Raw genomic sequence first — 17,263 nt, forward strand, 5'->3', positions numbered from 1 at the left:
ACGAGGGAATAAAGTCATCTGACAGTTTTGATTGTTTTTTTTTTATGCATCGGTAGTCCAAGTGGTTAATAAAATGCCGCTGTAATGTGCAGTGCGCCTTACACAAGCAAACATAAATTTGATACAGTTTCTTCATCAGAGTTAAGAATGTAGAAATAAGTTTTGCTGAGGCTCTTTAAAGGTGGAACTGTGCGCATTTTTAAATCAATCAATCAATCAAATTTTATTTGTATAGCACATTTCAGCAGCAAGACATTTCAAAGTGCTTTACATCATTACAAACACAGAATCACAATGCAATATAGAATCAATCATTAAGTCAAGTTACATCAATAAATTTGTAATTGATTACATTTCAAATACAATTCTAAACAGGTGGGTTTTCAGTTGAGATTTAAAGGGAAAAAAAATAGATATTTGTGACTGTACACAAAATAGACCAGTGTGCAGAGGCAGTGTTAGCCCGTTTGGCCGGACAACGTCGCACCTCACTGCCCCCTGATGAGATTTGCCACCCTGGGCTGCTACCCATGTAGCCCATACCGTAAACTACCACTGCGTATTTATGTATTTTCTAATTTATGTAAATGTATATGTAAATTTGAACATTACAAAAAAAAATCTCTAAAAAATATTCTTGCAAAGTTTCCTGGCATTTAGCAAATGGAAATAATTTAAGTAATTCCACCTAAAACAAGAGGTTCAGTTTGATTTAAATTCAGATAGTCAGAAAATAAGGGGTGTCTTATGAGGTGTGTGTAAACTTATAATTTCAAATGTATTTAAATATCCATAAAAAACATGTGCTATTTCATAATATATTCAGAGGACCTTTTGCTTTAGGATAAATTAAAAAATACTTTTAAATGGTAATTTTTACAAAATCATAACTTGCACCATGTTTTGTGATACTTGTGAAAACTGAATTTTTACTGTACTTTTCTGAATTAGCATGTTTTAGAAAAGCACAATAACTACAACAAACGGTCAATATGCCAGAAACATTTATGTGATTATGAGTCCTTCAGTACAAAAATATGTTTCAAAAATAATAACTATTTAACACTGTAGAGATATGTGTCTACAAACTTACCATATTATGGTCCACATTTTACAAGGACATGAGGAAAAATTTTAATGACTGTCCTTGAGAAATCCTTCATAAATGGGTCTATCAATTCAAATTGCAGAAAATTTTTAGGCAATGACATTATTTTTAAAGGGACATAATTTTGACAGCTGCATAAAATGAGGAACCCAGAATATGCAGTGTGATAAAGTTTAAAGTTTGAGGTTATTCTTAATTCACATACATAGGAGGCATCTTAACATGAATACATATTCAGCAAACATGTATGTAGCAGCAGATGAATGCATTTATTTTTAAATTGCTAAAAGGTAAATGGGCAAATTAGGCTAGAAGAGGAATACAGGTAGTGGCTCTGTAATAGATAAGAACGGGTAAGATACATACATTTAAAGAGTCATGAAGCAATTCCAACTATGTATATAGCATTGTTTGTGTTAGTAAGTGAGGCAGGACTGTTTAATTGATGAATGGATTTTGATTAAGTAAGTTGACATAGTTCAGCAGTACGTCAGTGTGTCTAGTTCTAGAGTAACAGATGTAGAAATCTACAAACAAGTAAAAGCAATCCTTGGTTGATTTTAGATCCAAGTGGTCTTCCTAACATAGTTGCATCAAGGAGCTAGTTGTCCAATGCTGGACAAACTTCAACACAGCTTTCTGTTACACGAATGCCAAACCATCCAGCCCACCACTTTGTGTCTTTGCCACCATGAATAAAACGGACATATCTCACTCCTGGTCCATAGTCCTTGAAGACATGCACCATCTGAAAGAAGAAATAACGTCAGTAACATGAAGGTATTTTCTCTGCAGCTGCATTGATCATTGTAACATGTACATACTTGATTCCACTGCTGATCATTCCACTGAGGAAAGGAAATGGGCTCAGGACGAAATTCCTGGAGAACGTCTTGCTTGTGATTTAGTAACTGCACACAAATCTTATAGATGCTTCCACAATCCCAGCGGGGTGCATACCTGACAATGGACAACCATGAATTGAAGTTTTCTTTTTGTTTGAGAAAAAAAAAAATCAAATAATTAGCCTTACTCACCAGTCAGATATCCGGATGTGTGGCTGGAACTCATCCATAAATGATGGGTTGTAACCTTCTTCCATCAAATTAATCACCTGCTCTTTTGTGCACCAACTGCAGACAACGGATTGAATTCACTTAATTAGTAATTACAACTTCAATTGTATAAACATGTGAAAACTGCTGGTGATTTCTCACCCATAAGAGGTGACAAAATTTTTCTGGACTGCTGGATTTGAATGTTTTACCATAGATCCCTCTATTTTCCACTTATCTCCACCGTTCTTCAGGATTCTCCAACCCTGAAATTCATCTAAGAAAACAAAAGATGAGTATCTGTGGATTTTCTAAGACGTAGCAGGAAAGTAATGCTACTGTATAACATTAAATAAATAGCAATTTTCACCTTCTGCTCTTGGATTCTTTATGAGATTTCTCCTCTTCTTGCACAAGAAGTAAAACAACCTCCAGTTGCTGGGTACTTTGGAAGGATCACGGAGTTGATATCCCTCTCTTCTACATCTTTCTCTCCAAAAAGACTCGCTGTCGGCCACATCTTTCCACTGGCGGCACACTAATCGACACACACACACCACGTGTTGGCGGGGCAGATTTAGGAAGATTTCCTCCAATATGTCCAATGGAAGAGGGATGACCTGAGTAGACAAAAATGGTTTTTTATATTGTTTGTTCAATTTCAATCATAGACATTAGAATGAAGGATTTTTAGTACCGATGACATAAAAGCCTTTAAGAAAAACACAAAAAGTAATTTTCATTTCTCCTTTTTTTTCTGTGTAATAACTTCATCATGGAAGTGAAGAAAATAAATGTCCACCTTTAGCAATTGCTGACTTTCCCAGCTAAGATAGTCTTAAATGCCTAAAATGTTCTAATGTGTGAATAATAGAGTAAATCTGGGAAGATTCAGCTAGCTGCACCATTTATTTTCTTTATTTATAATATGCTTTCTCTTTTTTATATAAATTTTTATGCCTATTTTTTGAAAGTCTGTCACTTTATCTTGACATGTCTTCAATTTAATTATGAAAGTATAAAAAAGTATATTTTTATAATTCCGATTAACGTATCTTTTGGTAAAAATCTATACAGTGGATTCAAAGGGTCCACATAGAGCTCTCCAAACAGTAAGTGTTTATAAACATCACAATGAAAGAAAAAAAAAATTAGGACAAAGATAAATCATTTCGGACTTAAATACAACATTTAATCTGTACTATTCAACTGCAAAAACAAATCTGTAAGAGGGGAAAAATGCAAAAGTCAAAAAAAAAGCTTCCTTCTGGTTTTTTAGCAGTAATCATATACTACCATCTCGGTACACTAAAGTTACATTTTCAGGACCATTACATTTTACATCTTGCTACTTCTAGATTTTAAGATTTATTTAATTGAGAACCCAGAAAAAAATAATTTTCTACAGCTGCACAGTTGAGTTGAGCACTCTTAAACAGAGGTTTCTTTAGATTCCGATTACTGGACATCGTTCCCCTCCACAGTGACACATTAACAAGCGCACGCACACACATTTGTCTCGATGTCTTTGCGGGGACTTTCCATTGACTTCTACAGCCTAACCCTAACCAAACCTCAATTCAAACTTTAGTCCTAAACCTAACCCCTGACACAAAAACAGCATTTCTCCCTGTGGGGGCCAAGCAGGCTTTGGTCCCCACAAAGAGCAGTGGGTCCCCACAACGTAATATTTGTCAGGAAAAGGGTCTCCACTATGCAGCAAATACATAACCTCCCCAACCTCCCACAAGCACACACACACACACCCCACACACGCATACTGCTGATTGACAAGCTGGAAGGAAAAGTCCCTTGAATCCCTCTGTTAACAGTAAAGTATTTCTCACTGGCCTCGGTTCACACACTAAGACATTTATGATTTTATTATTGAAGTAAGATTTAACGTGACTTTTTCCTTGTGAGGAGAAATTTGCAGATGAGGATTAGGCCCAACGAAGAAGATTCTGAATTTAATCTCAGAAATAAAAAGTTTGATTTTTATTTTTTTTCATGACCCTGCTACCTTTTCCCAATTATCAGTAATTTGAATACAGAGCTGTGGCGAGTGGCTGTGTGTGTTTCAGTGTCTCAAACAAACTTACAGGTTCACTAGAACTCTGATTCGGCGAAGGTGAAGAGTCGCTGCATGCAGTTCCCATCATGACTGAATGCGTCCTCTTCATGTCTGAGATAAATCCGAGTCTGATGTGTTTCTACAGAGCTGTCTGTCTGTAATGAATGAGCAGCGGACCCCTTCAAAAGAGAAAGCGTCACTCAATAACAAACAGGGAAGTGCAGTTAGGCTTGAGATAAAAGCAAACAACTCTCTAAAGTAAAGAAAAAAGAATAAACGCCAAAAGATGTAAATTTAAAAAAAAATGTAGCCTTACATTTTCCAGACAACTCCTCAGCTGTATTCTGGGATTTGATCAGTTTCGATATGAGCTTCATGCAGTAGTGCGGAACTAGGGAGCCCCGCCTAGGGAAGTGTTTGTTTTTTTTTTTTCTTTTGAGATACGACGCAGGTTTCTGCTTGCTTACTTTAATGTTCCCCACTAATAAGTTTTGCGTTCTCTCGTAAGCTATTAGTCGGTTCATACACAGAATCTTGAATACTAAAAGTGTTACATAACTTTTTTTTTTATGTCAGTGGCCCTGACCTACACGGGTACAGACAGCCGCCTCTTCGGAAAAGCCAGTAAAGCCAACCTGCACTCGATTTTGCCGTGCGCGATGGCATAAGGCGTTACGGTGCCCTCCTTTATATTTATAGTCTCCTTTCAAAATAAAAGCGCACCTCCGGTTTATGTTGGATTCACCAGCGGCTATAGAAGTTTAAAGTTTGTGCTTATGCATTTGCAAAAGGAAATTATGTATAGGGAAATAAATTAAAATATATTGTGTGTTTAAAAAATCCAGTAAGCCACATATGCAATCTCAATCAAAATTGGTGACACTGGAGAGGAAAAAACAAAAATGATTCTGATTGCATAAACAATGCTTTACCAGTGACTTCCCTCACTTCATGGTGACACATTTGTTCATCTGCTACCAGCTTAGAATATTCTAGTCGAAGTTTGAAATGTCGATAATTGCAGTTTTTAAAGTAGAACAAATTAAAGATGCTCAAGATAGTGAGAAATTCATAATACACATGACAGAAAAAATACAACCGTTTAGAAACTTTAGGATCAGTATATTATGGAAAAGTACAATAACCACAACAACGGCTCAATGTGCCAAAAACATTTATTGAACAGGAAGCTTTTATCAACACTCTGCTTGCTCATATTTGTCATGCAGTGTTGCCACGAAAAATGTAATTATGAACACTATACATACATATAGGTTTAAAAAATAATAACTTTAAACATTTTAGACATCTTACCCTACTATGGTCCACTTTTTACAAGGATGTGGTAAAAATATTCATCACATCAGAAATATGTTTACAATAGATATATCATTTCAAATTACAGCCAAATTTTTAAGTATTTAAAGTATTTTTTTAAAGGGATAGTGTTAGAAAAATTATCCTCCTGTTCTTTTACTTATGAGTTTATTTTACAAGTTATGTTTTCATATTATTCTTTCATATTATTCTTTTTATATTATTACTCTCATATTATTCTTCTTTTTATATTTACTTAACTTCTCTTTCTTTTGTAGTATATTATTAACTTTGTTTTTAATGTTTGCTTGGAAGCTAAAAACGTTAAAACATTCATGTGTTATTAGTTCCATATGTAACTGATTAGTTGTGGTCAGCCACATGCCCTTGTAAGGGCATGTCCATAGGAGGTTCCAGAATGTAAAGACGGTTGGTCATTTCTCTGTGTGACTGTGTGAAGAAGCCCAACCTCCTTTTTCTATACAATAAAGAGAAATGCAAAGAAAGATCTGGCAGAATTGAGTCCAGACAGTGTTTGACAGCGATTCGTCGCGTCTGTTCTCAATCCTCCTATTCTGCAGAAAAGAAAAGAAAAGAAACCTAATCTCTGTCTCTGGCTGATTCTTTGCAGGTTAGGACAAAATAAACCTATCAGATAGGCTGCATAAAATGAGGCTGGTTTTTTTGCAAACCAAGAATATGCATTTACATAAAGTGCAAAGTTTGAGGTTATTCTTAATTCATAACACCGCATACATAGGAGGCATCTTAACATGAATACACATTCAACTAACATGTAAGTAGCAGCAGATTAATGCAATTAAGACAAAACAATCGGTAAAAATTAAATGTGCAAATTAGTCTAGAAGAGAAATTAAGGTAGTGGCTTTGTCTTCCAAAACAGATAAGATACATACCATAAAAGAGTCATAAAGAAATTCCAACTATTTATATTGCATTGATTGTCTTAGTAAGTTAGGCAGGACTGTTTAATTCACTAATGAACTTTCGATTAAGTAAGTTGACATAGTTCAGCAGTACGGCAGTGTGTCTAGTTCTAGAGTAGCCTACAAACAAGTAAAGCAAAGCTTAACTGATTTACATCCAAATCATAAAAAATTAACTCACTATGAGCCTAACAAAGCGTCTTTGTACAATTTAAACATATTCTGAGGCATGTGTAGGGGAGATTTAACAGAATAATTAAACATTTGGCATCTGGAAATAATATAAGAATAAAAACCTTCCTGACTTATGTTTTTTGTGAGAACATTACAGAATGAGGAAAAATTGCTTAGAAGGCCATAAGGTAAATATTTTTCCTAACTCAAGTCCTCAAAAATATTCAGAGCTGTCTTCCAAACACAGTTATGTCAATAAGCTAGTTGTCCAATGCTGGACAAACTTCAACACAGCTTTCTGTTACACGAATGCCATACCATCCAGCCCAGAACTGTGTGTCTTTGCCACCATGATTAAAACGGACATATCTCACTCCTGGCCCATAGTCCTTGAAGACATGCAACATCTGAAAGAAGAAATAACATCAGTAACATGAAGTTATTTTTGTCTGCAGTTGCATTGATCTATGTAATATGTACGTACTTGATGCCACTGCTGATCACTCCACTGTGGAATTGTAGTAAGCGCTGGACTGAAGTTCTGGAGAACATTTTTCTTGTGATCTAGTAGCTGCACAGAAATCTTATAGATGCTTCCACAATGTGGATGCGCTGCATAACTGACAATGCACAATCATAAATGAAAGTTCTCTTTTTGTTTGAGAAAAAAAATCATAAATTATTCATGTTAATTTTTCTCACCAGTCAGATATCCGGATGTGTGGCTGGAACTCATCCATAAATGATGGGTTGTAACCTTCTTCCATCAAATTAATCACCTGCTCTTTTGTGCACCAACTGCAGACAACGGATTGAATTCACTTAATTAGTAATTACAACTTCAATTGTATAAACATGTGAAAACTGCTGGTGATTTCTCACCCATAAGAGGTGACAAAATTTTTCTGGACTGCTGGATTTGAATGTTTTACCATAGATCCCTCTATTTTCCACTTATCTCCACCGTTCTTCAGGATTCTCCAACCCTGAAATTCATCTAAGAAAACAAAAGTTGAGTATCTGTGGGTTTTCTAAGACGTAGCAGGAAAGTAATGCTACTGTATAACATTAAATAAATTGCAATTTTCACCTTCTGCTCTTGGATTCTTTATGAGATTTCTCCTCTTCTTGCACAAGAAGTAAAACAACCTCCAGTTGCTGGGTACTTTGGAAGGATCACGGAGTTGATATCCCTCTCTTCTACATCTTTCTCTCCAAAAAGACTCGCTGTCGGCCACATCTTTCCACTGGCGGCACACTAATCGACACACACACACCACGTGTTGGCGGGGCAGATTTAGGAAGATTTCCTCCAATATGTCCAATGGAAGAGGGATGACCTGATGAGACAAAAATGTTTTTTTATATTGTTTGTTCAATTTCAATCATAGACATTAGATTGAAGGATTTTTAGTACCGATGACATAAAAGACTTTAAGAAAAACACAAAAAGTAATTTTCATTTCTCCTTTTTTTCTGTGTAATAACTTCATCATGGAGGTGAAGAAAATAAATGTCCACCTTTAGCAATTGCTGACTTTCCCAGCTAAGATAGTCTTAAATGCCTAAAATGTTCTAATGTGTGAATAATAGAGTAAATCTGGGAAGATTCAGCTAGCCGCACCATTTATTTTCTTTATTTATAATATGCTTTCTCTTTTTTATATAAATTTTCATGCCTATTTTTTGAAAGTCTGTCACTTTATCTTGACATGTCTTCAATTTAATTATGAAAGTATAAAAAGGTATATTTTTATAATTCCGATTAACGTATCTTTTGGTAAAATCTATACAGTGGATACAAAGGGTCCACATATATATATTCCTTTATTTAATCAGGTAAACCCTGTTGAGATCAAGATCTCATTTTCAAGAGGGCCCTGAGCAAAAATTTAGCATAGAGTTCTCCAAACAGTAAGTGTTTATAAACATCACAATGAAAGAAAGAAAAATTAGGACAAAGATAAATCATTTCGGACTTAAATACAACATTTAACCTGTACTATTCAACTGCAAAAACAAATCTGTAAGAGGGGAAAAATGCAAAAAGTCAAAAAAAGCTTTCTTCTGGTTTTTTAGCAGTAATCATATACTACCATCTCGGTACACTAAAGTTACATTTTTAGGACCATTACATTTTACATCTTGCTACTTCTAGATTTTAAGATTTATCTAATTGAGAACCCAGAAAAAAATAATTTTCTACAGCTGCACAGAGTGGCACAGTAAAGCTTTTGCAGTAAACACATTTCCTTTAAACCTTCCACTAAAATGAGTATTTATTGTATGGATTTTTTAAAGTATTCCAATGTTAAAACAACAACACATAAATGTCATAACATTGTCACTTAATGTATCATTTTAGCATCAGCTAGAGTAGTTAATATTTTCTACTTTAAATAAATATTTTGTTGTTGTTTTTCAGTGTTAGTATTGTCATATTTTTAATCAACGTGATTATAAGCTTCCATTTTACAAGTTTTTAATCTTCCAGTTTATAAGGCGACTGCATGATGCAGAACAGGACCAAAGAACAGTGAGAAAAGGAGAAACTTCAAACTTCTCTTCCATCAATCATAATGGGCAAAGCTCATACCCCAGACCCCAACTTTCTAAGCATCCAGCAACTTAAAATGGAGCAGCAACAGAAAATGCTTGTCACTGCTCTCTGGAGAAGTTGAGTTGAGCACTCTTAAACAGAGGTTTCTTTAGATTCCAATTACTGGACATCGTTCCCCTCCACAGTGACACATTAACAAGCGCACGCACACACATTTGTCTCGATGTCTTTGCGGGGACTTTCCATTGACTTCTACAGCCTAACCCTAACCAAACCTCAATTCAAACTTTAGTCCTAAACCTAACCCCTGACACAAAAACAGCATTTCTCCCTGTGGGGGCCAAGCAGGCTTTGGTCCCCACAAAGAGCAGTGGGTCCCCACAACGTAATATTTGTCAGGAAAAGGGTCTCCACTATGCAGCAAATACATAACCTCCCCAACCTCCCACAAACACACACACACACACCCCACACACGCATACCGCTGATTGACAAGCTGGAAGGAAATGTCCCTTGAATACCTCTGTTAACAGTAAAGTATTTCTCACTGGCCTCGGTTCACATACTAAGACATTTATGATTTTATTATTAAAGTAAGATTTAACGTGACTTTTTCCCTTGTGAGGAGAAATCTGCAGATGAGGATTAGGACCAACGAAGAAGATTCTGAATTTAATCTCAGAAATAAAAAGTTTGATTTTTATTTTTTTTTTCATGACCCTGCTACCTTTTCCCAATTATCAGTAATTTGAATACAGAGCTGTGGCGAGTTATTTTATATGAGATTATGGCGGTTCATCATAGGATCTGTGAACAAAATAAAAATGTTGTATTATTCTGGACTCCTGCTCATGTAGGTATTATGGGGAATGAAAGAGCAGACAAGCTGGCGAAGGAGACAATTAAACAAGATGATATTGTTATGCAAATAAAGTTATCTAAATCTGAAGGCAAAAGTATAATTTGGAAAGAATGCAAGAAGATATGGGAAGATAGGTGGGTAAATGAAATTAAAGGAAGACATTTATTTAGAATACAAAAAACAGTCGATGTAGAAAGGATCAGAGGATTAAACAGGAGGGAAGAGATAATTATAAATAGAATACGAACTGGGCATAGTTTCCTAAACGGAACTCTTTTTAAGATGGGGAAACACCTTACTGGTTTATGTAGATGGTGTGATGAAGTAGAAACAGTGGAACATGTTTTGATTAAATGTAGGAAATACGAAAGTCACAGAAGATTATTAAAAACAGAACTAGGTGTTAGTAGGGAATTGAAATTTGACAAGGTGATCGATCAGCTGAATAATATTGAGGGGAAAAAGAAGATTTTTCGTTTTTTAAAAGACACTGGGATTTTTAAGAGTCTTTGAGGAGTAGGTAGTAGGAGTCAATAGAGGGCAGTAGTGCAACATAATTGGATGCAAGCTGCCGTTAAAATCTAAAGAAGAAGAAGAAGAAGAAGCTGTGGCGAGTGGCTGTGTGTGTTTCAGTGTCTCAAACAAACTTACAGGTTCACTAGAACTCTGATTCGGCGAAGGTGAAGAGTCGCTGCATGCAGTTCCCATCATGACTGAATGCGTCCTCTTCATGTCTGAGATAAATCCGAGCCTGATGTGTTTCTACAGAGCTGTCTGTCTGTAATGAATGAGCAGCGGACCCCTTCAAAAGAGAAAGCGTCACTCAATAGCAAACAGGGAAGTGCAGTTAGGCTTGAGATAAAAGCAAACAACTCTCTAAAGTAAAGAAAAAAGAATAAACGCGAAAAGATGTAAATTTTAAAAAATGTAGCCTTATATTTTCCAGACAACTCCTCAGCTGTATTCTGGGATTTGATCAGTTTCAATATGAGGTTCATGCGGTAGTGCGGAACTAGGGAGCCCCGCCTAGGGAAGTGCTATTTTTTTTTTTTTTGTTTTTTGTTTTTTTGAGATACGACGCAAGTTTCTGCTTGGTTACTTTAATGTTCCTGTGACGGAGGAGCCGTCACGAGCTGGGACTTAGAGTCCGTGTCAGCATTCGCGCACACCCGCGCACACACGCCGACTGGGGCGATATCGTGGGTGCACACGCGGTGTTCCTGCTTCAGTTAAACATTCATTCTAACCTGTTTTCAGCATTAAGCGTTTTCCCGGTTCTGTTTTCAAGTAGGGTGTTTCCGGATTGTGGCGTGCCGGGAGGGAGTCACATGAGGTGGTGATGTCATCAGAGCGCACTGGGTGTTGTGTATTGTATTTTGTTTACAAGTTTATTTTATTTATTTTTTTCTCTTATTATTATTATTATTATTTGGTATACTTTAAGAGTTGATTTGAGTTAGAAGTAATTACTTAGTATTTTTGCTTGTTTGGATTGTCTGTAGGCGGAGCCTGTGGCTTTAAAAGCAGGGCTCTGCTCCACAGGAGGGCAGTCTGTGGTTAGACTCCTGAAGAAGTCACGCTGGAGGTGATGGACTGTTGCAGTGAATGTACTAATGATTATTTGATTTCTAACCTGCTCTGGATGTCCCTTGTGTGTGGTCTGCACCTGCCATCTTTGTGAGAGCTTAATAAATCCTCTAAAACGATCTCCGACTTGGACCAGTCATTATGTTTGACTAAATCATAATAGAACCCCGTTACAGTTCCCTACCAATAAGTTTTGCGTTTTCTCGTAAGCTATTAGTCGGTTCATGCGCAGGAAATTATGTATAGGGAAATAAATTAAAATATATTGTGTGTTAAAAAAATCCAGTAAGCCACATATGCAATCTCAATCAAAATTGGTGACACTGGAGAGGAAAAAACAAAAATGATTCTGATTGCATAAACAATGCTTTACCAGTGACTTCCCTCACTTCATGGTGACACATTTGTTCATCTGCTACCAGCTTAGAATATTCTAGTCCAAGTTTGAAATGTCGATAATTGCAGTTTTTAAAGTAGAACAAATTAAAGATGCTCAAGATAGTGAGAAATTCATAATACACATGACAGAAAAAATACAACCGTTTAGAAACTTTAGGATCAGTATATTATGGAAAAGTACAATAACCACAACAACGGCTCAATGTGCCAAAAACATTTATTGAACAGGAAGCTTTTATCAACACTCTGCTTGCTCATATTTGTCATGCAGTGTTGCCACGAAAAATGTAATTATGAACACTATACATACATATAGGTTTAAAAAATAATAACTTTAAACATTTTAGACATCTTACCCTACTATGGTCCACTTTTTACAAGGACGTGGTAAAAATATTCATCACATCAGAAATATGTTTACAATAAATATATCATTTCAAATTACAGCCAAATTTTTAAGTATTTAAAGTATTTTTTTAAAGGGATAGGCTGCATAAAATGAGGCTGGTTTTTTTGCAAACCATGAATATGCATGTACATAAAGTGCAAAGTTTGAGGTTATTCTTAATTCATTACACCGCATACATAGGAGGCATCTTAACATTCAACTAACATGTAAGTAGCAGCAGATTAATGCATTTAAGACAAAACAATCGGTAAAAATTAAATGTGCAAATTAGTCTAGAAGAGAAATTAAGGTAGTGGCTTTGTCTTCCAAAACATGTAAGATACATACCATAAAAGAGTCATAAAGAAATTCCAACTATTTATATTGCATTGATTGTCTTAGTAAGTTAGGCAGGACTGTTTAATTCACTAATGAACTTTCGATTAAGTAAGTTGACATAGTTCAGCAGTACGGCAGTGTGTCTAGTTCTAGAGTAGCCTACAAACAAGTAAAGCAAAGCTTAACTGATTTACATCCAAATCATAAAAAAATAACTCACTATGAGCCTAACAAAGCGTCTTTGTACAATTTAAACATATTCTGAGGCATGTGTAGGGGAGATTTAACAGAATAATTAAACATTTGGCATCTGGAAATAATATAAGAATAAAAACCTTCCTGACTTATGTTTTTTGTGAGAACATTACAGAATGAGGAAAAATTGCTTAGAAGGCCATAAGGTAAATATTTTTCCTAACTCAAGTACTCAAAGATATCCAGAGCTGTCTTCCAAACACAGTTATGTCAATAAGCTAGTTGTCCAATGCTGGACAAACTTCAACACAGCTTTCTGTTACACGAATGCCATACCATCCAGCCCAGAACTGTGTATCTTTGCCACCATGAATAAAACGGACATATCTCACTCCTGGCCCATAGTTCTTGAAGACATGCACCATCTGAAAGAAGAAATAACATCAGTAACATGAAGTTATTTTTGTCTGCAGTTGCATTGATCATTGTAACATGTACATACTTGATTCCACTGCTGATCATTCCACTGAGGAAAGGAAATGGGCTCAGGACTAAATTCCTTTAGAACATCTTGCTCGTCATTTAGTAACTGCACACAAATCTCATAGATGCTTCCACAATCCCAGCGGGGTGCATACCTGACAATGGACAACCATGAATTGACGTTTTCTTTTTGTTTGAGAAAAAAATATCCTAAATAATTTGTGTGCATATTTCTCACCAGTCAGATATCCGGATGTGTGGCTGGAACTCATCCATAAATGATGGGCTGTAACCTTCTTCCCTCAAATTGATCAACTGCTGTTTTCTGCAGAGTCTGCAGACAACACATTGTCACATCACTTAATTAGTAATTACAACCTCAGTTGTATACACACACGTGAAAATTGCTGGTGAATTCTCACCCATAGGAGGTCACATAGTTTTTCTTTACTGCTGGATTTGAATGTTGCACCATTGTTCCCTCTATTTTCCACTGATCCCCACCCTCATCCAGGATTCTCCATCCCCGAAATTCATCTAAGAAAACAAAAGATGAGTATCTGTGGATTTTCTAAAACATTGCAGGAAAATAATCCTATTGTGTAATGTTAAGTAAAGGTAATTTTCACCTTCTGCTCTTGGATTCTTTATGAGATTTCTCCTCTTCTTGCATAAGAAGTAAAACAACCTCCAGTTGCTGGGTACTTTGGAAAGATCATGGAGATGATATCCCTCTCTTCTACATCTTTCTCTCCAGAAAGACTCGCTGTCGGCCACATCTTTCCACTGGCGGCACACTAATCGACACACACACACCACGTGTTGGGGAGGCAGATTTAGGAAGATTTCCTCCAATATGTCCAAAGGAAGAGGGATGACCTGGCAAGATCAAAAGATTTATTTTAAATAGTTTTCTAAATTTCAAACATAGATATTAGATTAAGAATTTATAAGTTTTAGTATTACACACTCAAAAAGTAGTTTTTGTTGTATTGGGGCAGCAATAACTTAATCCTGGAGGTATAACCGATACAGCGTTTATAAAAAAGTCTACATAACCCTGTCAAAATGCTAAGTGTTTATAAACATCACAATTAAAGAAAAAAATGTGACGAAGACAAATTGTTCAAAAAATTCATATTTTATACTTGTATGTATTTTTTCGTTGTTGTTTTTAATCAAGTTTATTTGTATAGCGACGCATAGTAAGTACTTTACATAATAAAAATACAAAAGTACAAAAGTCTTAGAAGACACCAGAAGACACCACACAGTCAACAACTGAGAAAACAGTAAATATTACATTTTGCCAAGTGCTTTTGTTACACATCAATATGTTGGTCAATGTTTCATTTATCATAGATCAAAAGCAACTCAGGTTAGTTTTAAGTCTAGGTTTAAAGAAACTCTGTGTTTCGGCTGTTTTACAATTTTCTGGAAGCTTGTTCCATATTTGTGGTGTATAGCAGCTGAATGCTGCTTCTGCATGTTTTGTTCTGGTTCTGAGGATGCAGAGCAGGCCCGAACCAGAAGACCTCAGAGGTCTGGAAGGTTGATGCAACAACAGCAGATCTTTAATGTATGTAATGTAAGCCATTCAGTAATTTATAAACTAAACTAGCTATTTTATAAACAGTATTTAAAAGTCTATTCTCTGAGCAACAGGGAGCCAGTGGAAGGACTTTACAACCGGGGCGATGCGGTTTGTCTTCCTGGTTGTAGTGATAACGCCATTAGTGGCGTTCTGGATCAGCTGCAGCTGGAGGACTGATTTTTCAAGCAGACCTGTAAGGACACTGTTGCAGTAATCAATGCGACTAAAGATAAACGCATTGATCAGTTTCTCTAGATCTTTCTGAGACATTAGACCTTTAATCTTGAAAATGTGCTTCAGGTGTAACTGTCTTTATTTGGCTCTGATGGGTCAGGTCAGAGTCCATCACTACACCCAGATTCGGGGCCTGATCTCTAGTTTCTGGTTTAAATGTAATAACTGCATCTATGGACTGTTACTGAAGCTCCTTCCCGTCCACAATGATACATGTACACACATACCACTGATGGGAAAGTCCCTTTAATACCTCGGCCCAAACACTATGACAACATTTATGCTTTTATTATTGAAGTACAATCAAGATTTAACATGATTTTTTCCATGTATGGCGAACCCCTAGGGCCATGGAAAAAGATTCTGACTTTAATCTCAGAAATAAAAAGTCAGAATTTTTTATGTGATTAGCAATTTGAGAGTGACTGTTTCAGTGTCTCTAATAAAACTTACAGGTTCACCAGAACTCCGTATCGGCGAAGGTGAGTTGACGCTGTATGAAGTTCCCATTATGGCTCTAGTCCTCCTCTTCATGTCTAGAATATAAACCCAATTCTGATGTGTTTTACAGAGCTGACTTCTGACTAAATCAGTCGCAGACACCTTCAAAAGAGAAAGCGTCACTCAATAACAAACACGAAAGTGCAGTTAAACCCCAGATAAAAGCTAACAACCATCCAGACTAAAAAAAATAATAAAAGCTAAGAGGCATTTTTAGCCTTACTTTTTGATTAGTTGTATTCCTTTACCCACATATCATCACGTTATCTTTGCGACGTCCGATTTAATTTCGGGATAAATATGTGTGTGTATCCACGTAAAAATTAAACAGTCATGGTATAGTGTGCATATTTAGAAACGCGACGAATGCCTTTTAGGTCCTTGCTCAAACGGAAATACCGTCTTAAACGGCTCCTTAAAGAAAGGTTCCGGGCAAACTAGGTTCCTAGCTACTAATCCATGGGTCGGAGTTAAAAATGTCATATTTTGGTCCATCTCAGGGTTGCAAAGCTTGACAATAAATTTTGTAAAATATTATCTAGACAATAGTTTTGGTATGATGGCGCTTCCAAAGCTGTTAGTCATAGTTATCACCTCATGAAGTTAACAACCCCTTTGGAAACATTCTGTTTTTTGAGACTGGTGCATGTCTGGTTTAGGCTCATTGTATCAATGTTTGTCGGAGGTCTATAATAAAGTGTTTGGCATCTTCTTAAACAAGATCCTCTTGACTTTTAATTAAGGCATGTTTTGAGTCTTTCTGACCAACACAGAGGTCACTAGAGCTTGTTAAGTCAAAACATAATACACATTTTTACACTTTTTGCCTAAGCTAGATACATTTCTTTTAACTCATTGGTATCTAGGACATCAGTCAACAACTGAAATGCTCAATAGCCTAAGGATTCAGAAAATGTCTAAGAAGCTGGTACTTTCAACAAGACAGGATACAACCATGCAGTAACATTTGTGGACTGGAGAATCCCCTGGAATATTGGGAAGGACAGAAAATGTTTTATCCCAACTTCTACAAATTTGCTGATGCTTTTCTGGTTACACCCATACTCTTTGAAAGAGTATTTTCTATACCAGATGGAAACATCTCAAAACAGAGAAACCGTCTGAAGCTGAGAACAGTAAAAGATTTTCATATTTAAGAAAAAATATATTTATATTTTGTCCCTGGTGACATTTTTGTAAGAACACAAGCCCATTTACATCACAACCCTTTCCCATATTTGTTTCAAGGTTTTCCTTTTTATCTACAGCCACTGTTTCATAAAAATAGATTAAGGCAATATTCAGAATTTATGTATTTGCATCACAAACATTATTCATTCATTTATTCAATTTAAAACTTCACACATCAGGTTATTATCACTCGATGTTGCAGTGGAGCATATGAAGGACTGTGGCCCGTCAGCTCATAACCTCACATGAAACTTC

The 17,263-nt window shown here is 36.1% G+C and overlaps 3 protein-coding genes across 4 annotated transcripts; all 3 read right to left on the reverse strand.

Annotated features, from left to right (window-relative positions):
* Window positions 1-987: 987 nt before the first annotated feature.
* Window positions 988-4,900, reverse strand: LOC114144342 (F-box only protein 6-like). Its single transcript, XM_028017100.1, has 7 exons — window positions 4,554-4,900; window positions 4,266-4,416; window positions 2,534-2,783; window positions 2,326-2,440; window positions 2,146-2,241; window positions 1,933-2,068; window positions 988-1,856 (listed from the first exon to the last, which is right to left on the reverse strand). The coding sequence occupies exons 2-7, from the start codon at window positions 4,344-4,346 to the stop codon at window positions 1,710-1,712; spliced, it is 825 nt and encodes a 274-aa protein (XP_027872901.1). The 5' UTR covers window positions 4,347-4,416; window positions 4,554-4,900; the 3' UTR covers window positions 988-1,709.
* A 1,314-nt stretch (window positions 4,901-6,214) lies between these two features.
* Window positions 6,215-11,149, reverse strand: LOC114145803 (F-box only protein 6-like). The gene is made up of 6 exons (XM_028019421.1): window positions 11,035-11,149; window positions 10,749-10,899; window positions 7,766-8,015; window positions 7,558-7,672; window positions 7,377-7,473; window positions 6,215-7,082 (listed from the first exon to the last, which is right to left on the reverse strand). Exons 2-6 carry the CDS (start codon window positions 10,827-10,829, stop codon window positions 6,936-6,938), a joined length of 690 nt encoding a protein of 229 aa, XP_027875222.1. The 5' UTR covers window positions 10,830-10,899; window positions 11,035-11,149; the 3' UTR covers window positions 6,215-6,935.
* Window positions 11,150-12,282: 1,133 nt separating this feature from the next.
* Window positions 12,283-16,220, reverse strand: LOC114144408 (F-box only protein 6-like). Of its 2 annotated transcripts, none has more exons than XM_028017317.1 (7): window positions 16,041-16,220; window positions 15,770-15,852; window positions 14,118-14,367; window positions 13,911-14,025; window positions 13,727-13,822; window positions 13,508-13,643; window positions 12,283-13,430 (listed from the first exon to the last, which is right to left on the reverse strand). In XM_028017317.1, exons 2-7 carry the CDS (start codon window positions 15,848-15,850, stop codon window positions 13,284-13,286), a joined length of 825 nt encoding a protein of 274 aa, XP_027873118.1. In that variant the 5' UTR covers window positions 15,851-15,852; window positions 16,041-16,220; the 3' UTR covers window positions 12,283-13,283. The 2 variants fall into 2 exon arrangements, with proteins under 2 accessions (XP_027873118.1, XP_027873024.1); XM_028017223.1 differs by having other exon boundaries at window positions 15,770-15,919.
* Between the last annotated feature and the right edge of the window lie 1,043 nt (window positions 16,221-17,263).

Source organism: Xiphophorus couchianus, chromosome 1, assembly GCF_001444195.1.
Source record: "Xiphophorus couchianus chromosome 1, X_couchianus-1.0, whole genome shotgun sequence".
Taxonomy (NCBI): Eukaryota; Metazoa; Chordata; class Actinopteri; order Cyprinodontiformes; family Poeciliidae; genus Xiphophorus; species Xiphophorus couchianus.

Coding starts and splice junctions, on each gene's coding strand:
- LOC114144342 (XM_028017100.1), bottom strand. CDS start 4,346: ATGAAGAGGACGCATTCAGTCATGATGGGAACTGCATGCAGCGACTCT. Junction 2,441..2,533: donor AAAGAATCCAAGAGCAGAAG/GTGAAAATTGCT, acceptor TTGTTTTCTTAG/ATGAATTTCAGGGTTGGAGA. Junction 2,242..2,325: donor AATTTTGTCACCTCTTATGG/GTGAGAAATCAC, acceptor CGTTGTCTGCAG/TTGGTGCACAAAAGAGCAGG.
- LOC114145803 (XM_028019421.1), bottom strand. CDS start 10,829: ATGAAGAGGACGCATTCAGTCATGATGGGAACTGCATGCAGCGACTCT. Junction 7,673..7,765: donor AAAGAATCCAAGAGCAGAAG/GTGAAAATTGCA, acceptor TTGTTTTCTTAG/ATGAATTTCAGGGTTGGAGA. Junction 7,474..7,557: donor AATTTTGTCACCTCTTATGG/GTGAGAAATCAC, acceptor CGTTGTCTGCAG/TTGGTGCACAAAAGAGCAGG.
- LOC114144408 (XM_028017317.1), bottom strand. CDS start 15,850: ATGAAGAGGAGGACTAGAGCCATAATGGGAACTTCATACAGCGTCAAC. Junction 14,026..14,117: donor AAAGAATCCAAGAGCAGAAG/GTGAAAATTACC, acceptor TTGTTTTCTTAG/ATGAATTTCGGGGATGGAGA. Junction 13,644..13,726: donor CACATCCGGATATCTGACTG/GTGAGAAATATG, acceptor GTCCATTGTCAG/GTATGCACCCCGCTGGGATT.